This window comes from Belonocnema kinseyi, chromosome 7, assembly GCF_010883055.1.
Source record: "Belonocnema kinseyi isolate 2016_QV_RU_SX_M_011 chromosome 7, B_treatae_v1, whole genome shotgun sequence".
Classification (NCBI taxonomy): domain Eukaryota; kingdom Metazoa; phylum Arthropoda; class Insecta; order Hymenoptera; family Cynipidae; genus Belonocnema; species Belonocnema kinseyi.
Window position 1 is genome coordinate 78995000 of NC_046663.1, and position 27890 is coordinate 79022889.

The window sequence follows — 27890 nt, forward strand, 5'->3', positions numbered from 1 at the left end:
GAAAATTAAAATTCGAAAATTTTTTCTAAAGCCTCCAGGGGACTTCGTTTTCGCACGAAAAAATTTTATGTGCCCTTATTGCATCCGGACCCACAATTACATCCGCCTGGCTCATATGGAACACCCTTGCTCTCTACGCTTAAAATACTAAATATCGAGAAAAAAATGCTTGAAATGGCCTGACACCGATACCTAAAATTGTATGGCTTAGAATAGTTCCATATAATGTCTAAAGATATCCAAAACAGTTTAATTCCCCTACCTCTTCTAAAACATCCCCCGTTTTCTACCCTTAATATATTGAAACATAACCAAATATATTCTAAAAAGACCCTAACTTTGAGACCTAGAATTGTTTCAAGAAGGCGTTAGCTCATGTCCAAGGATACCCAAAAAAGTTTCATCCACCTAGCTTTTCTAGAACACCTCCGTTTTTCCACTCTTCAAGATTAAAAAATAATTGAGAAAAAAATTCTAAAAATTCCCAAACTACGAGACCTAGTATTTTATGTCTTGAAATGTTTCCAGTTGTTATGTAAAGGTTTCCCAAATAATTGCGCCTTAACCTAGCTCATATGGAAAACCTCCGTTTTCTACTCTTAGCATGTTGAAAATTAAAAAAAAAATCCCTGATTTTGAGACCTACAATTTTATGGCTTAAAATGGTTCAATTATTTGTACGATAAAAAGGTAAATATTGTTTGACATTATTGACTAGTAAAGATATTTTTCGTTAATTTAAGCAATCTTTTCTTATTTTGTTAAATGTTTACCCATAAAACTTATTGTCAAAATATTTGTAATAAAATAAAATTTTTAAATAGCAAGGCACCATAATATCTAAAATTCGAAAGATTCAATAGTGCAGTGATTTTGTAATGTGTCTAAATGCACACAATTTTCTAAAATTATTTTGAATTAGAAAATCATCAAAAAAGCAGAGCTGTTGAAGTTTGGCTCTATAGACTCGAAGAATTAAAATAACAATCATTACACATTATTAACAGTAGGGTGGCCAATTTTTTATATTAAACAAAAATAGTTTTGTAACAAAAATAGCATATTAGCCCAAATGGTTTCTTTTCTCATCAAAATGTGTGTAAAGGGAAACTTTAGTCAGATAATATTTATATGTCGTGCAATTAAACTGAGGAATAGCCTAAATTGTTTCATTTCCCGTTAAACCGTTAAAAAAAGAAGTAAAGGTTTGATTTATTTATATGAATTCTGTGAAATGCCCATTGAATAGGATTTATGAAAATTCCCGTACACATTTCATTTAAAAATGGATTCCTTATGCAAATGATTTCTTAGTTCAACTCTTATTTTTCGTCCTTTGTTGGCAAATTAAGTTAACTTAAATCTTGAACAATTTACAGACAATACTGCTCAAACCCCCGTTTTGAAAAAAATTTTCAAACCACTGCCTAAAACCAACAATAGATTATTTTATGATACAACAAAACAATTGTCATCTATGGAAATAACTATGGAAATTACGGAAATAATAATTTCCTCAGAAACGTTGTTACAAATTCCAATTTCAAAATTCCTTATGTTTTTCCTCACCATGTTTTTATTTTTCCTGACCATGCTAAATTTTGTTTAAGGGAAAAAAATTTATATCTATAGAATCAATAATTTTAATGCAATAAAATGTTAATTTGTAAATTTATCTTAAACACAAATTTAAGCCTGTAAAAATTCAACTTTGTTTGAACAAATTTGTCCCTCCTGCAAATCGTGAAAAGTTATTATTTTTCCCTATGAATGATACATTTGATAAATTTAAAGGGTAATATTTCTTGTTTGACATATTTGGCAATATTTATAGTTGAGAGCTAAGAGTTTTATATTTTGTGAATGTCAATTTGCAATTATCTTGTAGTAGTGTTGTTGTCATTTATTTTGTAAACTTTTAATTTGCTGAAACCAATTTTTTCCCTTCAAATATTGAAAAGATACTTTTTTCTGGAATTAATTACGCATTTAATGAATTTTAGAAGTGACGAAGTTTGTGGAAAACCCTTTGCAATTATTCAAATAATTAATAATCATTAACTTGCGCTTTTTCAAAAGGAAGGTGGAATAAATTCTAGTTTTTCCGAAAATCTTACACTGTGTCGCTTATTATCTATTATTATTTTACCTCAGAACTTAAACCCTAGTTATTTAAACAATAATCATTTTTTAATTATTTTTTTCTGTTATGTTATGGATAGTTATTTTTTAGATTGATTGCTTTTCACGATTAACTGAGGAAAACATTTTTTAAACATATTAAATTTTTGTAATAATTTTCAAATATCTTAAGCAAAACATATGAATCTCAACATTCGTTTATTGTGTTATTATGTTCAGAAAGGACTTGAAGATTTGACGAAAACAATTATAGAAATAGATGAGGAGTTTATTTTCAAAAGGGCATATATCCACTTTTTATTTTTCTACATTAATCGTATGTTTAGGATGAGTCCTATCAACCTGTGCATCAGTTTCCTGCCAAAAACATTGAACATTGAAGTCAGAATTACTACAAAAATAATTTAATCACCCAGAAAAACCAACTATCTATAAATGCTGTAAAACGTTCTCTTCGATTTTTCAAAATAAAAAAGTGGATCTATGCCGTTTTGAAAGAAAGCTCCTCAGATATTGGTTAAACAATATTGCAGAATATTTTAAACAAAAAATACTATTTTTGACGTTCATAAATTATATCATTTCTCCCGAAAATAATTACTTTTCCAGATCTACTGAAAAAAATGATTTAAGCAAATAATAATTGTCCAAACAATTAAAAATTAGTTAAACATGCAAAATACACGAAAATACCGCCTTTAGCTTGAATTTCACATAATACTGCTATTTTGCATTTGTTAGGGTATATACCGGAAACAATACAAGGGGGTCTGAGGGGTCAATATTAAAATTGATTAGTTGAAAATTATTCCCTGAATATTCATTGAGAAGTGACTAAAGTTTAATTTGCAAAAAATTAATGTGAACTACTTCTTTTATTAATTTTTTTAAACTTATTTTTTTCAATTTATAACCCCATGTTAATTGCAAAGGCCCGAGGGCACGCGTTACTATTGACCGAATTGAAGAGAACAAAATAGGAAATTTCTTTTTCAGGAATACGTACAAATTGTGGGAGTGCGATCACCAAAAATCGAAAGTCGACTTTTTGGACAACTCTACACAACAATCATAGAGAATTTCGTAAACTTCAACTTTATTTTATCAAAAAATTTCTAGACTCTTTAAGGTATTCTCTGATAATCCCTGACATTTCAGAATTTCCTGACCTGCGGCCACTGTAATTTATCTTTCTAAATCATTTGAACATTCTCCAGCCATTTTTTGCTTTCAAAATATAAATCCCGCATATTTATCCTACGCCAATAAATTTTCCGTACAATTTAGGCTTTTTGCATAAACGAAATAGCATAACAAAATAAAAAAGCCAAAAAGTGACATACAAGTAAATGTAAGTAAAGGGGGGAGGGGTAAGTAGAAAACCAAACAAAAACTGCTGTCTATTGCAATAATCATTTTTGTAACGTATGCACTAGGGTAGTTAAAAAACGCTTTTAGAGCTGCAGGGCAAGACACTCATTTTCCACGGTTTCTTTGAAAGGTGCGAAGTTTTTTAGGGATTTAAGAGGATTTTTTAAAACATAAAGCCATTACTAACTTTCATTTCCACCCCCTCCCCACTCTCCGCAGCGCCCAAATATGACCCAAAAATCAAAGAACTACATTTTTACGTTATATTGTTACTTTTTAGCAATTTCCGTCGTCTTTTTCATACAAATAATTACTAATAAACAATTTTAATATTTACCGTTACTTTTAAAACAATTTTCAATTCTTTAAACAAATGTAAATTATTTAAACAATTATTTATTCCCAAAAAATGTAAAAAATAATCGTATTTTCTGCTTGAAATGTAATTGTTTGTCATTTTTTGTAGTACATTTTTCTAAAAACATTATGTAATTATTTGAATAACTATTCATTGTATATTTTCAAAATTTCTAAAAATTGCGCCAGATATATTAACTTTCTTTTTAAATTAGTATCCTATTCTATGTTTTCTTGAATTACATAATTTTGATACATTTCTTTTCATGCTTAACTGATTTCTATTTGCTTAAACAATCTTTATTCGCTCAAGCAGTTTTTTTTCGACAGCTAAACAAATGAAATAAAATAGAACACATACTATTATGTTTCTGACTGTATAGTTCATAAGAATACATTTACCACCTGTTAATCGTTTGAACAAATATAATTTGTTAAAATAATTACTTTTTCAATAATACTTTTAAAATCGAAATTAATTGTGTATCTTCTACCTTATTTCCTTTTTTAGTTATCGAAAAATAAGTGCTTGAGCAAATAAAAATTGTTGGAACAAATAGAAATTTGTTAAAAATTAAAAGAAATGTATCAAAATTATGCAATTATTAAACAAAAAGTAGGATAGGGTATCCGTTTGAAAAAAGTTGGATGTCTCTGGCTGCATTTTTAGAAATTTTGAAAATAAACAATAATTAATTGTTAAAATAATTACATAACGTTTAAAAAAAAATTTTACTCCAAACAATCACAAAATATTGCATTTCAATCAGAAAATGCGATTATTTTTTACATTTTCAGAGAATAAACAATTGATTAAATAATGTAAATTTGTTTAAACAGTTAAAATTGTTTGAAAAGTCATGGTAAATATTGAAATTGTCCAAGAGTAATTAATTGTTTGAAAAAGACGAGGGAAATTGCTAAAGTCACAAGAATATGTAAAAATGTAGTTTTTTAATTTTTGGGTCATATTTGGGGCAATGCGGAGAGGGTAGAGATGGGTTGGAAATGAAAGTTATTATTATATTTTTATTTCTTAGGCACTTCTCTTAAATTCCTAAAAAACTTGGCATGTTTAGATGAAACCCTCAAGTTAATTAAATCCCCATGTTAATTAAATGAGATTTTGAAGTGCTCGGTGGCACGTATTAATATTCCAATGTCGAAAAAAAATTACGGATTTTCTTTCTCCGGATATGGAAACTTTGGGGGGGGGGGGGGGGGGGGGGGGGGGGGGATCTTGCCCTCTACAGTGAAAAAAAATTTGCAATGCATTTTTGGACGGCCCTAGTATACACGGGTTGTAACCCTTGTGAATTTTGCAGTCCATATTCCTCCGGCTCTTCTTCGGCTTGCCTCCAAATCGCTTCTGTTTCGTACAGCAAAGTTCACACTCATGTGGAACTGCCTAGTTTACGTACTTGCTGCACAATATACTATTTCATCCGTTTTAATGGAATAAAATATATCAACATATTTAAAATACAAAATTTAGCTAGTGCAAGCTTTAATACTTACTCGATTAAAAAAAAATATATTATTTTTTTTGTTGAGAAAGAAACAAGTTAGGCTGTTTGGCAAAATTAAATTCTAAAATCTTTTTTTGGCCACGGTTTTTATGATATACATGGCGACAAAGTTTTAATCTGGAATCCTATAGAATTTTTGTCCAGATATCAATTTTTAGGTTAAAATTATTAACTTTTGTTTTTTATTTAGCTTATTTCTTCATATTTAACATAATAGGTTTTTTCCCTCGGAGAAAAAAATCTGAATTTTTTAAATCAATGTCTCGAACAGCTTTCGAGATATCAATGTCTTCTATTAAATTAGGTATTTTCATTCCAACGATCGGCTAACTTCACTTCGGTGAAAGCTGAGAGGAAAACAATGTACAAAATATATGGAACAAAACCCTATTTCTGTAATATATTTGCAATTAATAATAATGATTATCACTTTATTAGTTCAATAAATAGTAATTAAAAAATAACAAATACTTTTCAAATGCACTTACATAGAAAAAATTAGTTTTTACGAAGACATTAGAAAAATAGGGCAAAAATGGACTGAATCCCATGTTTTCCCCGCAGCAGTCAACGAAGTGAAGTCAGCTGATGGTTGAAGTGAAAATACCTAAATAAATAATCGTAAATGCAGGTCTCATCCCTGTCCCTTTTCCAGCTGCTTATGGGAGCGGGAAGGCACCCCTGTAATTAGTCACGGAATTTAAAAAAGTAAAAAAAAATCGATATCACGAAAACCATTTGAGATATCGCTTTCAAACTTTCAGATTCGTGTTTCTCACAAACAAAATCTATAGGAATCAGCATTAAAACATCATCGCCACGAATATCGTAATCTTGCCAGGAAACCTCATTGCAACGACACATTTTAAGTATATGTATAGCCTTGGGTACCACCCAGCAGTAATCCGATCCTGATGTTGATATGTTTAAGCGAAAACAAAAAGACAACTCATCTGCGGCGCCATTAACCGTTTCAGTCAGAAGGTTATATGATTGTTTGTTAATAATAATAACCCTCAGTTTCTGCGGTCTGGCTAAATCTAATTTCATTATTTCTGCATGGTTCTTGTAATTTATGTAGGTCGATCGATTATATAACCTCAAAAAACATTGAACGATACAAAAATAAGATATCTAATTTATTTTATATAAACTACTTGATTTTTAAAAGTAGTAAAAAGAAAATCACATTTCAACGGTCAAATTTATATCTTATTAAATATTTGCAAAAATGCTTTTGTTTTCATTATTGTTATTGTTAACTCTGTTGCCAACAAGTCTCAGCGAGAAATAACAATCGCCTTGTTACGTGTAACTTAACCTAATCGCTAATGAAAAAGCCGACTTTAGAATTCTTAGAATATTATTTACAAAACATTCTAACCTTAATATGTATTATAACCCAATGTCAATAAACGAATTAACGTCATGCAAATAAACTCAATTTCCAATTCACAATCTCATTAATTGCGTATTATTTATTACAGTTTTATCGACTCGTTTATTTTAAGTTTAAAACTGGGATGGTGTAGTTTACCTTTCTACTTCCTGTAAGAGCGTAAGAATCCATGTTTCATTTCACGTCAAAATAAAACCTGTTTGACTCTCCACGTCTATACCCAATCTTCTAAATTGTAAATTTCCAATATGTGATGAAGAGTTAAAGTTTTAAATTAACTCAAAACCGAACTTACAAGAAAAACATCTTCCCAGATTTCCGTTACATCGAACGCACGTGACGAAAATTTTCAAAATAACGGTCCACACAAAGCTTCGACAGATGGCGTAGAGTATTGACATTCACTGTCTAGTCTGGTGCCTGCGAAAATTCTATTTGCATTCGTATCTACTACAAGTTAAACTCTATTTACGTAAGAAATTCGAGTAAAAATCGCTGGTAAAATACTATTTGTATGAATTGAAGGATTTTGTTCACGTATCACTCGGAAAACTACGAACATTATAACCAGTGTTTACATTGAAAAGCGAAATTATTTAGACAGGCTGAAGATAAAAAGCTCCACTGAAGAAGGGAATGGTGGTGAAAAGATTGGCAAATCAGGGGGGGGGGGGATAGCCTCAAAATATACTAAAATGAATTGAAAAACTATTGACAAGAACAGAAGGGATATTACAATGAGATAACCACCTGTCGCACTGCTGACAATTCAGCGTGTAACGATCTGTTGGCCATTAACGAGAAATGAATATGTACATCGTACAATGCACACGCACTACACCGCGTGGACTCGCGGAGAAACTGAGCCGAGCGCGAGCCACAGGTGTCATCAAGCTATCGACTACTACTACTAACCTCTCTCTCTCTCCCTTCCTGCTTTTCACTCACACTCGCAAAATATAATACGCGCATGCGAGTTGCCTTTTCTAATCACTTGGAACAGTTTCGTTTCACGACTTTAGACTTTCAATTTCTAAAATCTTTTTCAATAGGGTGACCAGATGGCTTGAACGGAAAATCAGGAAATTTACCCACTTGTCACCCCCTTCAACCTCTAATTACCCCCACCCCAAATGCAATTTAACTTGAGGCGCGTTATTTAAAAACCCAAAAAGATCCATTTTTAATCAAAAAGATTAGTTTTCCACTGAAAAATATGAGTTTTTAACAAAATAAATTCGTTTTAAAGAAGTGCCTCGTCCCGAAATTCGGGATGAGTAGCGAACTATTTTCCATAAGTTCGAATAGTCCTGAATTTTCGAGACGACTAGTCCATTCCCTTTTCCGAATACCCAAATTTTTCAGGACGACTAGACGGAGGCTAATTTTATACAAAATAGTTACATTGTTAATAAAAAAATTAATTTTCAACTCAAATTATGAATCTTTGATTTTAAAAAATGAATAGAAATAGAACAAAATCTAACTGCACATCGGGTACAAGCCGGTTCGATGTACAGTCAGATTTTTCTCTATTTCGAAAAATCTAATGTTGCTTATCCAAATTTTCATGGAAAAAAAACCACTGCTTACCTGTATTTTAGTTATGAATATATTATTTTTTAATAAAGTTTCAATCGAAAATTTATATTTGTTTTAACAAATAACAAAAAATCATTATTCAATTATTATATTATTAAATATTTAAATGAACATTTTCACGAATTTAAAATGCAGCTTGTAATAACAACATTTTTGTTTCATTATTAGTATACCATTTTCGAATGTTTGAAAATTATTATTCTATTTTGCGCCAGTCTTAACCTTTAAGAGAACAGTTAACATTGTTTAATTCTCATAATTCGAAAGATGTCTATTCTTTAAGCACATTTTTAATGTTTTTAACACTTTGATATTTGAATCTTTGACCCTTTTGCTTTATAGCTTACACAAACATTACAATTTTTTATTTCAAGCGGGTTCGAAAATAATTGTTTAAAACATTTGAGCATTTAATTCTTAAATTGTACAATTACAAACTTATTCTATTTTCAATTATTCACTTTTCAAAGCTTTTTAGTAAAAAGTTGATTATTAAAAGTTTTTTATTTTGAATTGATCATTATTGTAACATTTAAATTAAAAATTGTGCAAATAATTGAAATATTCCCTTATAATCACTTTCATGTATTGACAATTATCAACCATTAGACTATTAATATTGAATATCATCCGAAATTCAATGCCGGCTAGAGAAAAAAGTTGAAAATTTACAAAATTTTAACTGGTACAAAAATTGGAATTTGCAAAGTTTTTAATTATATGTTTCTCAATTTATACATAATTTTATCAGTCTCTAATTACTTAAGATAAGATTTATTAAGATGAGAAACTATTGTTAAAATTAAACTTAAGATATCCATACAATTTTACTGTTATCATTCAGTACAAAAATTATTATTCTGTTGCAATCAAATACAATATAATTCGTATGTACTGAAATATTTAAACAACGATTTTTTATTAGAACAATTCGTCCTTCTGAAAAATAATAAGTGCATAATGAAAATTTAATTTCAATCAGCTGCTAAAAACAAAATTTGTCTTTTTCGACCCTGATTAAAAATTGAACTATACACCCTTATTCTGATTGGTTCAGACACTTTGCAAAAAATTTAAAAAAAACACACACATTATCTTAAATCCATACAAATACCCCATTTCATATGCGCGCTTAAGATAAAGATTTGAAACGAATATATTCAATGAAATATTTAATATTGCGTCAGAAAATAAGAGCTGTCTAAAACTTATAATACAACTTTTCGACAGAAACATTATTGCTCCTGAAAGTAAATTATGTTTTTAAAAGACTTTTCAGCTACATATTATTCATACAGGTATTACTTTCACTGGTTACTTTTTCTGGGTTGAGGCGCCTTGACAAATAGTTAGAGAAAGTTTTAATTCAAATAGATATTTATTCAAAAACCAATGTATCTTGTGACAAAACATATATAACGCGTATCGCAGATGCAACTGACGTAACGCATATATGACTCTCACCCGCATACACGCTTACCTATGTATATCTTTCTCTCCCTCTCTTTCTCCCTTTTTTCATTTCATTTCCACTCACATGTGTTACAGCTATTTATACGATTCAATACGGATATCTGAAATTTATAAATTTGTTGCTCTGCCGCATTTTTGTTTCGTCACTATTATTTTCTAAATTTACAGCGTGTCATTTAATTGTTATTTTTAATAAACTGCGTCAATATCGCGTACTCTAGTTACATACAGTTATGATATGGCGCGTAGCCGGTTAGCTGCGTGCGTGCGTGTGTATTTGTGTCAATTATACTATCTTCTATGTATACCTTTTACGGAGTCGACGCGCTCGGCATCGCATCTTCGAGGAGACTCACTCGACCGTTCATCGTGGTACCCAAGAGACGGAAATGTAAACTACATTCCCCTAGGAACTTTCGAGCTATCTCTAGCGTTTTTACCGCGAAAATCGTTCCAAGAATACGCGGCTCTCCAATGATCGCAAGACATGCAATGCGTTCACCGCTGACAGTGAAAAATCATCTATCGCGCTTATAAACGAACAATTCTTCCGGTCACACGTATTTAAAAACAAGATTGGATACTAAGGGTCTGTTGCAAAGTTGAAATGAAATTGTAATCATGAGGCACTATTTGATGTCTTTAAAAATTAAAATGAACAATTCGTAAAACTTTCGAAAAAAATCCTTCACACAAATGAAACGCAAAATGGAATGAGAAAAGATACAATTACATTTGTGTGGATTAAAAAAAAAGCTTCCCAATTTCAAGTCAACTTCACAACATCGGTATAAGATCGCAGAAAAGATACAATTTTTATGGCTAAAATATTCAAAAGAGGATATGAATACCATGAATAAACAAATGTAATTGAAAAAAGCGGCTGGTGGTCCGAATTGGAGGTGTTAATATATTTATTCTTGATTAAAAATAAATGGGTTCTCGTCTAGTGCCGAGACAACATTAAAATTCAAAACACCACACACGAAACCATATGACCCTCAAAAATTCATTAGTCGAATAATCTTCGTAGAAGATGTCATATGGGTGGATTGACGTCGCGTAACGTCCTCAATTCTTTTTTTTACAAATTATTATGTGCGCAATTTCTTGCAGCTACTAATTTTTAATCGGTACCGAAAATAAAAAATACATCATTTTCTTTACTACAATCGTGATGTCGAGCACAAAGTTAGTGTTTGTCGGTAAATGTTTTCCACTACGTGCTAAATCTCGTCAATGTCCTTATAAAATTGCACCAGGAAGCCGACATTAGAGTTACAAAAAATCAAAGTCATCACTTGCTACTCACCATCGCTTAATTATGTCATTTCGACTTTCTGACATTAGTGTTTAGTGCGCATCTCCGAAACTTTCACATTCTAAGTTCTTTGATTTACGAATTGAAATTCTGCTTCTACTTAATAAGAAAAACTTAAATATTACAAAAATGCTGCTGCGTCAAAGACAAGATTTTTGAAACCTTATTATTATAATGAAACAGAAAGGTGCGCGTGTGTATTGTGTATTAGATCGCAATCACGTCGAAAGTTTTTCATTCTTTCATTTTTTCCCCCTCTCGATCTTCCCATTATTATCACTTTGGTTTGAACGATTCCAGCGAGTGGAAAGCCAAGAAAAGCGAGCTATGGTGGACACGAGGAGCACGCACTCTTTTACTCGTTTTTTTTTACACACGCGCACGCACACATGCATAGATCTTTATGCATTATAAAGTCGCCTCCTGGACCTCCTGGAAGATAACGTTAATTACTTTTTCCGATACCGTCCGTTGACGAGTTTAGGTATTGCAATAAATATGGTATAGCAAAAACTTGGCCACAGCAGCTGAAGATCCCGTTAGAACCTGGCTCTAATGTACACCGCTGAGGCGTCGTGTTCCCCGTAACCGAGGCGCTTTGCGTGTTTGTACACCTCGTTTGCAGCAGCGGCCAAAGGCAGGGGCTGCTCCAACTGATCGCTCATACCCAACGACAACCTCAAATCCTTTTGCATGTGCTGAAGAGGTAGTTGCGTCGGAAATCCTCCTTCAATGATTGCTGAAATCCAAAAATGATCACATATGGTTAAGCAAAATAATATTGCAGTTTTGCGATCAATTCTATTACTTTTTGCGTAAACTATCCCCTCAGATTTTTTTATCCTTCCAGACAAAGCATGCACATGTCGTTGCCATTTACAAGCTGCCTATAAACCGAAATTTCTTTTTTAAATTTCCGGATCGGGATTAACGTTTTTCACGGTTTTAACTCTTGATTTTTTATTATTTAAACTGGAAATTTTCAAGTTTTTCAATTTTAAAATGTTAGATTCGAATGCTCAATAATTTACACGTATAAAATGAAAGTTAGGTACTAATACTTTTCAATTGAACAATTTGAAATGAAATCCAGATAAACAGCAACATTTAGAATTTTTAACTTTTATCAATTATAGATTTCAAAGATTCAAATTCAGTACCAAAAATATAAATCCACTTTATCATTTTCACTGCTCTAAATAAAACAAAAATTCAATGAACTTTAAAACTTTCGAAATTATATTAGTTTAAGCAATTTTAAGCTAGAAACATGAAAAACTGAAAAAATAATTTTTTTCAACTTAACACTTCTTAAACTAAAAGTTGAATTACTTTCATTTGAAACAGTTTGAATATCCTTTAAAAGCTTTAACATTTTATTTCAAAATCCTGAAGTTGTTTTGAATTTTTTCAAATTTCAAACTATTTTTGACATTTTTTAAGAAATTCGAAATACCTTTTAGAATTAATCAAATTTTTCCTACAATTTTGAGAAAATTCTGCTTATTATTTATAGAAAAAAATTTTAGTCATTTTAAGTGTAAAAAGTTTTTTTTTAATTTTCTTAAGATTCCTAGGAAAATTTTTAATGATTTTTCATATTGAAAAATTATTTTAAGATAATAATTCGAAAGATTTTAACAGGTTTCCAAAAGTGTCAAAAAAGAATCTTTGAAATTTTTCAGGATTTTATAAAAATGATAGTAACAATTCGATTAATTTTAAAAGATATTTGTCGAATTTTTCCTACAAATAAAAAAAAATCCTGGAAATTAAAAAAATTTCTTTAAATTATTCCAGATTCTCTTTTGACAATTTTGCAAATCTTTTAAAATCTTTTTAAATATTCTCTTAAAATCATTATTCAAAGTGAAACATCACTTTCAATTTTTCTAGAAATCTTAAGAAAATGTTTTTTATTTTTTGACGGGGTTGCAACAAGATTCTGGTTAAAAAATTCCTTGACTTTTCCAAGATTTCCAGGTATAATTTTGAAAAAATTCTAGGTCTCCTTTTTTTTTAATACAGCCAACTAAATTAAATTGTAGGAAAATGTAATGAAAAAGGTTTATGAATCAGTTTTCTTGGATTCAAAACAATTTTCGATAATATTTTTATCAATGTGAAAAAATGTTCTTTAATCATAACTAAATTATTATTTTTTTATTATTACAGTCGTTATTATAGTCAACCTATTTATGCAAAGATTAGGAGGATTACATTTGAAAATAATAGTAATCTAAAAAAACTCTGAACTTTTGAACAATGTTAAAATAAAAGTTTTAGATCGGAACAACTAATAAAATTGTCTATATTAAAATCTATAAAAATTTAATTAATTCACGAAGCTTTTTTTTGCTTTTCTCATTGAATCTTCCATTTATTTTTATTTAATTCTTACACTTTATTTGATATTTACCTTTTCCTTCACTTTTCTTATCTAATTTGCAAATATAGAATTCGCTATTAAATAGTAAATTATTAAGACTTTAAACAAGAGGCAATTTAAAAGGTTCTAGTCATTTTTTCAAAATCCCATGACTTTTTCGGGTTTTACAGTCATTTTTTTAAATTCCATAACTTTTCCTTGTCTTCCAGGTCTTGCAGCAACCCTGTTTTGAAGCATTTTACAAATGTTATAAAGCTTCTAAATTTGTTATTTGAAATCTGCAAAACCTCATTTTTTTAACATAGGCCTAATAAAAACCTTTAATTACGAATATATTATTATGAAGCTATTTTTATGTTCAAAATAGTTAATAAAGTTTCAATCGGGCGTTTACATCTTTTAATTGCTAGGACTTTCAAATTAAAACAGTTTAAGTTTTAACTCAAAAATCTGGAAAAACTTAAATCTGAAACGGATTTAGAATCGTTTTGTCAAATCAATTATTGTTCACTTTTTAATACTTAAAGTACAGATGCATTTAAAAAACTGTATTTATTTATATTTACAGTTGATAAAATAAAAAGGTTTTTTATCCAAAACTTTCAACTTCAAACGTCTTTAGTTTTAAATTGTTTAAGTCTTCAATAATGCATTTCGAAATTCTTTAAATTAAAAATGTACGCTTAAAAATAAAAATCTAAAAAAGATAGTTTTTAAAATAAAGATTTGAAAATTAGGCATTGGAAACTGAATTAGATCATAATTAAAATAGATAACAATTCAACTAATTAAAAAAAAAAACGGTTAAAATTGAACTTGGTCAAATTTTTCTTCTAAAAATTATTCAAACGACCACCCTGTTTTGATACATTTATTTTGATTTCGCACCTCATTATTGGTTGAAAAAAGTACTCAGAAAAATGCTAGAAACTTTCACAAAATTAACATTCTTTTGCCGGGATCGGTATGATTTTATCAAGATGGCCAGTTTAGGATAAGTTTCAAAGAAAATTACGTACAATCAATCTCAAAAATCACCCATATTCAAAATGATTGATAAAATAGAAAAGAATAGATCTATTATTAATTTCTCCAAAGTCTGGCGGAGGCTTCTAAGCCAATTACAGGAAAAAATAATTCAGGTTTGTAACTGTTTACTTAAATGTAGTTATTCAGAACTACATAATGATCAAGGCCTCACTTTATTCTTTGAAAGATTATCTACAATTCTATTTGGATGGGTTTTATTAAAAACATTAATTTAGAAAGTATAGTCATTATTGTTATAAATAATGATAATTTCAATTTTAAAACACTAATCATTCGGATTAAATAAGAGTTGTAACTTTTTCCCAAAGAAAGAACAAAAACTAAGACTTTAAATAACTATAGTTAAATAATTTTAAGCTGTTTTTTTTATAAAGTAGACTTAGAAGCCTTTATCAAGTTTTGCAGAAATTAAAAAAGAGATCTATTTTTTCCGATTCTATATACCATTTTAAAGATTGGCGACTCTTGAGATTTATTGTACGTATTGTACAGCCTAAAAATGAAAAGTCAAAATATCATAAGTATTAGAAATATAAAACATTTATTACTTCTAAACTAAAATTTATAATAAGGTAGAGTGAACGTTTGAAGGCATATGAGGTATAAATATTGCCCTAACTTTCCTTGAATCCCGTCAAGGTCTGAACTTAGAAGAAATAAGTTTTAAACAGTCAAAAACTACTTATACTTACGATTATTACACAAAAAGGATGACAAAATTTGGAAAATACTTCCACAAATATATTCCTTGGCTAAAAATAGAATAAAAATGACTAAACTAATGACTAATGGATAAGTAACAAAAATCGAAGGAAAAAAAACTTATAATTGAAAATTTATCAAAATGAAGAAATACAACAAATTTAGGTTTAACAACAATTTCCATTGCAGGTCTTCTGAATCTGTTCATAATAAGGGATTATTCAAAAATACGTGATACGTTTAGGGGAGGGGTCTGCCGAAATGTTTCAATCTAAAACATTCACGTTTAACACATTGCAAATTGAAAATTTTTAATTTACAGATTGAAATTTTCCACATTAAACAGTATTTTTTCTGTCTATTTAAAATGATAAATTATAATTCAAACATTCAAAACTAAACCATATGATACTGAATTTTTTTGAATAGAAAGCCTAGAATCGTTAAAATTGCACAGTGCTGAATATAAACATTGAAGGTTATAATTGAACCGCTGGCGACCAAAAGGGGACACGGCCGGATTCAGCCTGAGAAGTATTGTCCTGAGTGTCAATTTTAAAAATCTTTCTAATTTCAATTTTAAAGACTGATACTTGTAGAGAATTTCAAGGCGCATCTTTTTCTCCTCTTGCAAAAATTTATAGGTTTTGTAGTTTTTGAGATAATTGGTAAAAAGTGGATGTTTTGAAAACGAAAAATTCAAATCTTTTTTCACTTCAACTCGCGCTAATTTAGCCAATTTTCATCATTTCCCGATTTCCCCAATACAAAGTACAAGGCGCTTGAAGGTTAAAATTCCTGGTTTTTTCATTGCCTCAAAAAAAGATTAATAACTTTTTATTTTATTACAATATTCTCGTTTTTCTTTCTTAGATAGTTTCAGAAGACTGAAACACGTGCTTTGTATTGGGGAAATCGGGAAATGATAAAAATTGGCTAAATTAGCGCGAATTGAGGTGAAAAAAGATCGGAATTTTTCGTTTTCAAAAAATCCACTTTTTACCCATTATCTCAAAAACTACAAAACCTATAAATTTTTGCAAGAGGAAAAAAGATGCGCCTTGAAATTCTCTACAAGTATCAGTCTTTAAAATTGAAATTAGAAAGATTTTTAAAATTGACACTCAGAACAATACTTCTCAGGCTGAATCAGGCCGTGTCCCCTTTTGGTTGCCAGACGTTCAATTGTAATTGTTTCACTTTTTGATGTATCTTTAAGTTGAAAGTAAAAATTTTGAATCATGATATATGAATAACAATTCAACAATTTTACTATTGATTTCAAACGATTTGAAAGTATAACAGTATAACGCCTTTTAATATAATATTTATCAAATCGATAATGTTGAGTGCTTACAATTTATACTTGTAAATTATTCAGAGTTTGAACTAAAATTGTTTAAGCTTCCATTTTAAAAGTTTAAAATTCAAGATTCAAATTCAAAATTCAGGACCATAATATGAGATAATAATCTCATACAAAAATTGCAAGAAGTAAGGCAGAAAAAACCTTCGACGAAGTTCAACTCATCGCAGACTTTCACAATTGAATTATATAATTTAATAATACTTTTATGCATAAAATAAAAATTTCTGTCCAAATTGACCACAGATTTCTCGGATCTTCTTACGGATTCCCGAATTTCCTTGGTCGCTAGAAACTCTGTTTTTATTTCGACCATTTTCGCAGAGTAGTATATATTGAAAAATATAATATTAAAAAAGTTAATTGCACTATTAAATTGCTGTTGTTATTGCTATTATATTTTTTGTTGCATTTGGTTATTGTTCTTAAACTTGTGAAAAAAAATCTTTAATATGAAATATTCGCTCTTCAAATTAATGAGCACTTAAAACAAAACATACAAATACAGTGAACTTTCGCCTATTTCAAAGATAGCCTAAATAAGAGTTCACTTATTCGAAATTCCCTATACCGGCTTATTTCAAACTGCGCAACTTCCATCACCTCCCACTAGGCCCTTGTACGGTCTCGCCTGAGTCAATTGCTGACCCATTAAAAAGAGGCCTGAAAAGCGAGAAGCCCTCCTAACGAAAAGAAAATATCCAAAATTTTCAATTAATCAATCAGAGTATGGTACTCTAACCTCAAATTTCAGATAGTTGATTGTATTTCGTGAAACTGAAAGGTCTTCAACCGATAAAACGATGAGACAGAAATGCGCAAATGCATGTTACATTTGAAAAATAATACTATCCAGACGTTTATAACTTACTTTTACGTTTATAATATTATCTTAAAAAAAGCGTATGCAGTTGAAGTCATATGTGCCCATCTTCCCGAGGGCCGACAATTTCACCTATCCTAGCATTCTACACTTAAAAAATATTAATATCTATACCTTTATAACTTACTTTTACGTTTAGAATACTTTCTACAAAAAGGCGTATGCACTCCTATGTTAAATATTGTGTTAACCTTTCAGATATTTTCACTTCTCCTAGCATGGCCGCGACGTTATGCTACAAAACTCACTATTCCGCGAAATATTTGAGTCGTTTATTTGATTCTATTATATTGATGTTTAGTTGGCAAATTGTAATATTTTCAGGATATGTTATATTTGTCACGTCATAGTTTGAGAAAAATACTGACATGTGTGCAGGCTAACAGACTGCGACTTTTTCAATTGGGCATGTGCCGAAAATCGCGGGACTATTTAAAATTACAAAATGTAACCTTGTAATATTACATTAATAATACATTATTTAAAGAAATAAGCTATTTCTTCGATTCAATTTAATTAATGTCTTAAAAGAGAAAATATGTGTAAAATATAAATCTGGATTATTATGGACACTATTTATTAACTTAAAATAGACCCTTTTTTTGTGGCACATGCGCAATTGAAAAAGTTGCTAACAGCTCTCTCAACGATATAAGGCAGGGGAAGCCAATGAACGCTGCTTGAAAATAATAACCTGAAGGCCGCGGTAAAGGTGGTGGCTCCTCCATACTTTAAATTCTCCAACGTTTATGTCTCAAGGCCAACATCTTAAACAATTGATTGGAAAAACTGGCTCCTTGCATGCATTGAATAAAAATTGTGTTCAAATGACTAACATTAATACTAACATGAATAAGAAGTAAAAGTTGAAGAAAAATAATTGTAATTAAAAATGTGTCTGAAATGGCCGGGAATTTTCAAGACCGGGAAAAACCGAGAAATTCATTTTACAAGAAGATTCTGAAACTAAACAATTTACAGATTTGAAAGTTAAAAACTGCACCGTTTCAATTCGAAAGCCTTAGTAATTAAATAAATGTAAGCATTTGTTTTACATTGTTTACATTATTTTTCACCCTAAAATATTACAAGTTTAACATGCGCAATAAAAACATTGTTTATCTAAAAAAGAACATTTTTCAATATTTAGCAATATTTGAAACCGAATGTTTTATAACAGAAAGCCTTGCGCCGTTAAAATTTTAGAATGATAAATTTAAACTTTGAACGTTATCATTTTAATTGTTTCATTTTGTTCAATTATTAATTTTTAAAGTAATTTTTTTTATCTTTATGCATAAAAAGCAACTTAAACGAAGTTTAAAACTGTTAAATCATTAATGTTTCTAACTTAAAATTGATTCAAAATACACTCAACCCAAAATATAAGAACATTTTCAGCCATAGCTTGCAGTGGCCTTGATCGTAAATCGGAAGAATGTTGATAACTTACATTTCACATGCGTGAATTATTGAGCGTTTGAATAACATTTTTTTAAGCTTTGACTTTAAAAGCTTAAATATTAAAGAGTTCTACTCTAGAGTGGAAATGACATGACGTTTTTTCTTCCACAGGCACTCGACCCCTGTCAAAACTCAGGACCCTGATACGATCATAAATTCAATTTAAAAAATAATTTGTATAACTAGGTTACGAATTAATAATTAAACAACGAATCTAACAGCAATTTCTTGAATACTTATATTACAAAATATTGTTCAAAGGTTTAAATCATTATAACTAGGTATTCTAATCAGCTTTAGGAAAAAATACAATACATTAAAAATAATCAAACCCTTTCTGTACCCAAAACATTAGTTATTTTAATTTTTTAAGTATCAAATTAAAATGCAGAAAATTTGAAGATAAAACTTTTTTATCTTACGATAAAATTGTTTCTAGAAATAAAAAATATATTTTCAATGAAATAGCATCAAAAGGTTAATGATGCAATCTTGCAAAAGGAATGTAATATTTATGTATATTTATTCCAACGAGTTTTATTTTCGTATCAAAAAAAGGATTTTGAAAAAAAAATCTTACAAGTCAGGGAATTTTTATAAAAAGCATTTGAAATAACTCTGAAGGATGATAAATTTGACATTTTAAAATGTTCATTAAAAAATTTTGTAATCCGTTTATAAAAAATTCGGTATTAAAAATGTTACAGGATTAGAATTCTGATTTTTTAATATTAATAGTCCGAGAAAAATTAGGGCATTTTCAAAATTAAGTTTTATAACCACCCTAATTTAATATTCTTGTTCGTAATTTATTTTCCTTGTATTTCTATTTATGTTTTTGCAGTTGCTTTCTCCTATCGATTATAGTTTTAGTAGAAATGTCTTCTTTTTTGGATTAAAATGTAACTGTTTAGTTTGAGAATTAACCTTCTTTGGTTAAGGATTTAATTATTTTGTTAAAATTGATCTTTTTTGTTTGAAAATTGATCTACTTGGTTAAAAGTTGATCCATTTTGTTAAAAAATAATTTTCTTGTCGAAAATTGACTATATTAGTTGGATATTAGTTTTTTGCTTGTTTGAAATTTAATCTTTTTTGTTAAAAATTCATATTTTTAATTGAAAATGCAATTAATAAGGTAAAAGGCGAACTACATTTATGTCATTAGTTGAAAAATTTAACAATTTCATTGAAAATTTACATTTTCGAGCTGAGAATTCTACTGGTTTACAGTACATTTTTGTGCAGAAAATAAATTTTTTTTAATGGAACTTTAAATGTTCCATTTTTGGTTTCAAAATAGATCTTTATCAGTGGAAAATTCCACTAGTTGTTTGAAAAATCGTCTTTCTTGGTAGAAAATTAATCTTCTCCGTTGAACATTCATGTTTTTGTTTAAAAAATCAACTATTTTATTAAGAGTTTAATATTAATCAAGTATTTTATTAAAAATTAATCTTTCTTCGTGGAAAATTGAAAATGTTTTGTTCATAATTCGTGTACTTAAGGGCATATCATACTTACAGTTTCCCCGGCTTTTTTCCATAAAAATGAAAAAATTTAAAAACTGAATTTGGAGATACTATAAAATATAACGGACGTTCCGGACTCTTTTTTGAGGGATAATAAGAAAAAAAATTATTGTGCTAAATAAAAATTGTATGCATATGCATTATTTTGAGGTTACGTCGTTTTTCATCTTTGCCTTTCCGATAATCTGGAAATTATTTATGAAACAAACTTTTTTGATTGCCTGCAAACAAGGTTAGTTCCGGGAGATTAGTTACTATGTTTATTTGTAAGTCCAAAGTTTTCGGCCAAAAATATTGTGTAGTTTGGAAGTAACGTTCGGGAGAATTGTAACACACATAACCTCGAAATATACACACGTTGTTAGCAATATCAAAAATTTTTTGATAAAAAAACACAAAAAAAAAGTGTGCGGGGACGTCCGTTAGCATGTTCGCTATCATTTCCCATATTTTTAAGACAAAATATTTATTATTCTAGAAAAAAAGCCGGGGAAACCTAAAACTGGTAAAATCGACAATTTTCTAAGTATCACATGCCCTTAAGATAGAAAATTGAACTGCCTTAAAAAAAATTATTTGATTGAAAATGTAAAGATTTTCAAGTTGAAATAAATAAATTCAGAAATTTTAATCTAATTTTGTTGTTTTACTCCGTGTGTAAAAAATTAAAATGTTGGTCTTTGAATAATAATGGTTAGGGCAAGTGAAAAATTGGGCAGGGAAAAATCAGGAAACTGAAAAGAAAGTTTTTCGGCCACCCTGCTTACTCAATGGAATTTCTATGCTTCAATTGTAGGTGTTTTACTTTATGGCCGTGGCTAGGTGTACCGAAATTTCGACACGAATAACGGGTCCTGGAAAAAGGACTGCCTTATTTTATTCAGATTACGATATTATATACTTTTCTAAGCATTTAAATATGAAAAAAAACGTGATAAATATAAATGGTCTACTGTGCTTCTTCGACCAAGCAACCATAACACTATCTTTACGAAATTTGTATGTACATAAAGAACTAAGGGGCTCCCATAAAACCACGGGGCCTAATTTTTGCCACTTTTTGACCTCTCCCTCCCCCCTCCTAGGGTGCTACATGGTTTATGGAAACTTCATGTAATTTTTGAAAATAGTTTTGTTCTATTAATTAATCTTTCTGGTTTAAAAATCTACTATTTGAGTTAAATTTATTTAATATTTTTGGACTTGTTTTCAGTAAACATTTTGCTGTTTTCTGTTTTACCTAAGTGTAAATCCACATGGCTCAGGCTTGGACACCCCCCCCCCCCCCCCCCCCCCCCCCCCCCCCCCCCGCCAAAGAAACTACCTGCGTTATAAAAGGCCACAAAGAAACTTAAATATGTACTTAATTATATATTATATCTGATATTTCAGAAGTAATTTTTGTTGAAATTAACAAGGTCCGTCTCATCCCTCCCAACTCTAAATTTGTAAGAATTCGGCGTTAAAACATTTACAGAAAAAAATTAGAAAACCAAAGGAACTAGAAGAATATTACCACTTTAGAAAATGTTCTATATGTTAGTCAATGTATACTTTAAGAGACAAAGCATTTACCTTTTGTCACGAACCCCATAGGGAAAAATATTTTTTTTACAGGCATGGCAAATATAGGCATGTTTTGTTGAATTTCATAATAAGCCATGAACAAAAACAAAATAAAATTTTAATTATTACAAAAATGTGTACCCAATACATCATAATTTACTTCAACAATTAAGATATGGAACAAATGTCACATCAATCTCTTCATCGCATATTTTTCAAATTTTAATATAACTCGTCTGGATAATATTTAAAATCTTACATAGAATACTCTTAAATTTTTTATGTTAATTGATGAAAAGGACCCCGCACCAAATTTACAGTAAATAGCTTTATGTGGAAAATTCTAAACAATTTTGTTTTTGTTTTTTCGAAACTGCAGAGCGAACATTCGAAAGAAAAAACTATGAAAAATGAACACTTTTGCGACAAACACTCGTCAAATTTTCAATGTTTACATGTATTTTAATAGAAAAATACTTATTTTAGTGAAGTATTTTTATCTCACGTATACAACATTATTTGGGGGTGTTTTCATACCCTAAGCATCCAAGTATAGAAATCATCATCCTTCAGTAACTAAAATCATTAGAGGTTTTTTTATCCAACTACTACGGTTTGAAATAACTTTCCAATAATTAGAAGAAGCGTGCATATCAACAAGATGTCTTTGAATTAATTTTCAGAACATACCTAGCGCTTTTTTACACTTAGTTATAAAGTGATTGTTTTAATTATTTCACTATTTCGCTGAAATAAGCATTTTTCTATCAAAATGCATGTAAAAACTGAAACTTTGAAAAGTGTTTGTCGAAAAGCTGTTCATTTTTCTTAGTTTTTCTTATGAATCTTTGCTCTGCAGGTTCTAAAATACAAAAAAAAAAATAATTTTTAGAATTTTTCACAAAACGCCATTTACTGTAATTTGGTGCAGGGTCCTTTGAAGTTTTGAAGTAGTACTTCTTTTTATTTAAAGGTTGTTCAATAAATTACTTTGTTTCAATCTGAATTCAAATAGGTTTCATATCTCTTTTAATTTATTTCACTTTATTTATATTATTTTCAAACTCAAAAAGTTCTCTTATTATTCCCGGTTTTTCATATGAGTCAACTCCCTTTTAAGATTTTTACATCTTAAGATTTATTTGCAGGTACTACAGACAGCAACATTTTCCTTAATTGGAGCAAGGTTGGATTATCTGAAAACTAGACTTCAGTCTTCAATTATGACAAACTTTGTTGGAATCCAAGTGCATTTTGCTGAATTTAAGGTTAACAATTTTAAGATATAAAATCTTAAGGATAAATGACTTTCCATGACATCAGGAATCGTCGATCGCGTCTTAAATACTTTTTTTCCTCCTTTCTGATTTTCTAAATAAAATATCGCGTTGAAATTCTAGAAAAAAACATTAACCCACATTTGCTTTACTCTTTAAAGTTTGATTTGTATAGGAAAAATTTTTATTTAGACTGCAAGATGAACATGAAAAATTAAAAAAAAAAAATCAGAATTTCTCTATTAAAAATACAAACTTCATCGGTGGGTCGACATATTTTTCTAACAGTTGCAAAAATGTCAAAACTATACTTCATTTAGTTTAAAAATAGGAAAACACAAACGAATCGATTGAACGGTCGGTAAGTTGTGACATCATGGCATAGTATTTACCCTTAGGCATTTATATTTTCTGCGTATGAATTGTGAAATAAAAGGTTGTAAGTAACAGTTTCGTCTAGAATGTAATTAATTCTTTCTACTTGCTGTTATTCAACCTATAATTTGTTAGTATTTGACGTATTAACCACAGTTCTGAAATGAGAATTAAGCGAACAAAACCGCATTAATCTAGCCAGTCGAAAAGAAACAGACAACTTTCAGAAATGTATAGTGTGCGCAGAATACATCTTTTTATTTATTTTTAAGTCCATAATGTAAACAAAAATAATGAGGAAATCATTTGTACTCGGGAAAAAAAAGTAATCTTAAGATATAATCCACGAAATCTATATGCATAAGTTTCTCCTTTTCTCAAAAACTGGATGTAGAAGGCTTTTTCACTAACTCCTAATAACTAATCTTCTGTGTCACTTTAAATTTTAAGCCACTTTTTGAGAAAAAACACATTTCAAGTTAGCCAACGCCACAAAGGCACGCAATACATATATTAGGCCACGCATTTTTTTCAAGTAAGTGAAAAGTTAAATTTGAATGGCAGTAATTTTGAAAACATTAACTGTACCTTTTCCCTTTTCAAGAATAGCTGGACAAGCTAAGGAAGTGAGTTCTAAAAGCTCGAGAACGTCTTTCTGTTGGAGACCTGCTCGATCAGCTAGAGCCATACTTTCTGCTAAACCTGCCAAAGTGACGCCGGCCATGAGCTGCAGAACAAGATTCATTTTGGACGCGTTGCCTACTTCCCCAAGGTAGAAACTGCTCTTTCCCATTGCTTCGAAACAGCTCTGACACTCATCAAAAAGTGTCCGATCGCCGGCTGCGAGTATAACGAGAGTGCCTTCTTGTGCCTGAGTTTTGCTGCCTTGTACTTGAGCTTCCAAGTATCGGCCGCCTTTTGCATTTATCGCCTCTGCGATGTCTTTAGAAGTCTCAGCGTCAATTCCTGTCATTTCTACGTAACCTTTATCAGGTGACATCTCTGACAGGACACCGCAGTTGCCAAAGACCATCTGAAATCAACATGTTTTGTTCGTCTGATTTTATTTTGCCTAGCGTTGTTGTTAGATTATTCTTCTGCTGGTGTTTTTTTTATTCAAATGCTCAATAGGAAGTGCGAAGAATTAAAAAATTTGCTTCTGAGTAGAATGTTCTCCTGTCTATTATTTTTACAGACAATTGTTCGACCTCGATTCTCTTACTTAATTGAATTAAACAAATATGATTACCAATCGCTGACAAAGTATGACTTTTCCTACTTACTTCTTTAGCAGCTTGTGGATCTGCAACACACGAGAAAGTTATGTCTGCCGCCAAAACGACATCCGAGGGAGTAAGGCCCTGTTCAGCTCCTGCTTTCACGAAGTCTATACACTGTAAATAAAATAAAAATGGCATTAGTTTATTAATTATTTACTCTCATATAATGTTTTAAAACTTTGTAACGAAGTTTCTTGTGAAACTTATATGATTATATAATAAATAAATATTGCTTATGTGAGAAAAGTGGATTTTTTATTAATTAATTGTATGCATGCATCACAAAAAATTACCAAATTTTCAAGTGCGAAAAAATATACTTTTTGGAACTGGAGCACATAGTACTTATAATTTTCTGACAGGTCATGATATGATCTTTAAAAACTTACAGTACAGTTTCTTAATATTTATTTATTGAAAACTCATAAATTTGCTAACAAAATTACATTTTTTCAAGTTTTTGTGTATATTTAGATTATTATTTTGGAAAACATGACTTTATCCAGATTATTTTTAAACCTTTAAGATTGGAAAAAGAACAATGAGACGTAAAAGACCCACCCATGTGACGGAAGCAGCAAAAAACCTGTGTGACGATGTCTTAATTCAAGGAATTCATATCTTTAAAGCTAAGAACCTTGTTTCCTTAAATCTCTTTTTAGAATTCGAAAAAGATTGGTTTAATTCTATGATTTTGAGCATTTTAATTAAAGAACATTCAATTTTAAATAATTAATTCATCGATGCATGAAACAAATATTTTGGTTTCATTGAATCAAAGAAATATTGAGATAACTAAAAGCAATATTAATTAAGTGAAATTAATTAAGTGAAATTTAGTCGAATAAAGTAATTAGTCCACTTAAATAATAATTTATTCACTTAGAAGATACATTTCATTTGATAAATAGAGTGAAGCGATTTATGTCCAATAAATATAGCCTTCAAGTGAAAAAAAATATTTTTGAAATAACTTCATACACCCTTCGTTCAAAAAAATATTTTGGTAAAATTCTGTATTTGTACCGAGCAATTCAGAATATATGCCACCGGACGCGCTGAGTTTATGGTCTCACAATAGAACTTCATTCTCCAGTCCTTAAGTTAGCCATACATGTTCACCATAGATGTAATTTGAAGAAATGTGGTGATTGTGTATCTATCGGTCTTCCTGAGCCTAAGCATTGGTTAATTGGTATTGCTTGGAATTTTTTTTTTTTTATTCCGCGAAAATGAAAGTAAATATACTATCATAAATTATAATCATTACAATTGCATGAATTTTTTTAAATAAATGGTTCTGCTTTTTTACACTTCAACTATACAAATTTTTTAAACGATAGACGGACTTTTATACTATTTGAGTAAATTGTTCTTTGAATCAATTAATACTGTAACAACACATAGGAACCACATAAATGGTATCCACTTAGCAGTTTGATAACAATTCGAATTTTTTAGATAGTAAAATAATATTTCTTATTATGAAAGAGCAAATAAAAAATTATCGATTGGTGTAAAAAACTAAAAATCTATTTTTTCCTTGTTAGGTCTCTTTCTTCGCGAACTGTCACATATGCCACAACTTAGGAACAAATAAATATGTATTTCCGTTAAAAAATTTTTATTTGTTTCAAAGAAGTGTTTATTTTACAAAAAAAAACGCGATTATTTAAATCAAAGAATCATATACTTGGTTAAAAAACTTTAAATTTCCGATTCATATTTCTTTGCATGTGATAATTATCTTCTCAAACTTACATCATACTTCTAAACATTACGGATTTCATCTATCGTATCAAATACTTATTTATTACAGCCAATAATAAATCTCTTTCGCTCAACGAATATTTCAGTATCGTGTGAATACTTCTATGCCTTAAGACATTGTGTTCCTTAGATCCAAACAAAACATTTCTGTAAACTGAAGAAACATTTCTTTAGCCACATTCTAGTCTACAATTTTTTCTACTTAAAGGAATTTCTTTTGCTACGTTATTCCTCAAACGTAAATAACCAATGAATTATCTTTCTATGTGGGGTTAAAGCTATAACAATAATAAAGTGTTGCATTCCTGAATTAATATCTGTCAAGATAAAAAAAATCCAGTGGATTTTATTTGGTTTCCAGCATAACGGCGCCACCTGTAGACCGACCGTTCACACGATATTTATTTACAAAAAATTCCAACAGATAGCGACTCTGTAGACGAACATTCAGCAGAGTAACTTCCGCTCCCACAACGCTACTAACACAGGCAAATTATACAATATGGATGCGTACGTGCTTACTTACACTGTCATGCGCAGTTGCTACGCAATGTTTCACTTGCTTCGAAATAAAATGAAAACTGTTATCAGAAGAACGCCATGAAACCGACCATTCCACTTTGTATGCTTATAAATGTCCAATGGACATTATCTCACCTGACTTTCTAATTCCAAAAATACTCTAATAGAAGGTTACGGACAATTTGTTATATAGATTCTTATTTTATTATTAGCCTGTTAAAGTCTGCCCGCAAATTCTGCTGTAACCTCGAATATTCCGAGGAAGAGCATATCATCTGCAAATCCTTTCGCCATTATTTCTTCTTGAATGCAAGTTTCGATTCAGATAAGACAATGGATCACAAGAATCCTAATTGCGTAGGCGTAGGTCCTAATTTTCGATCTCGGCTGAAAGATGACATTCAATTGGATAAAGTAGATTTTGGTATCATGTTGCCATGTTGGATAGATTAAGACCATTAGTCCCTCCCATCCGTTATGATCATTATGACACAGGTAGAGAAAGTAAATAGGGATAGGC

General features: G+C 29.9%; 2 protein-coding genes across 6 annotated transcripts in view; both read right to left on the reverse strand.

Moving 5' to 3' along the window:
• Positions 1–7636, reverse strand: part of LOC117177056 (AF4/FMR2 family member 4-like) — a 376982-nt gene extending 369346 nt beyond the window's left edge. For 4 of the 5 annotated variants that reach the window (XM_033367529.1, XM_033367526.1, XM_033367525.1 and 1 more), the window contains exon 1: positions 7549–7636. The gene's annotated coding sequence lies outside the window, so the exon portion shown is untranslated. Of the gene's footprint in view, positions 1–6936; positions 6998–7548 lie in introns of those variants that run through there. The other variant, XM_033367524.1, reaches the window with a different exon arrangement.
• Positions 7637–9759: 2123 nt separating this feature from the next.
• The window catches only part of LOC117175825 (putative oxidoreductase GLYR1 homolog), a 72846-nt gene continuing 54715 nt past the window's right edge, over positions 9760–27890 (reverse strand). The window contains exons 8-10 of the mRNA XM_033365585.1: positions 25082–25192; positions 24387–24831; positions 9760–11933 (exon numbers count right to left, since the gene is read on the reverse strand). Coding sequence (XP_033221476.1) covers positions 11734–11933; positions 24387–24831; positions 25082–25192 — 756 coding nt within the window. The 3' untranslated portion in view covers positions 9760–11733. The remainder of the gene's footprint in view (positions 11934–24386; positions 24832–25081; positions 25193–27890) is intronic.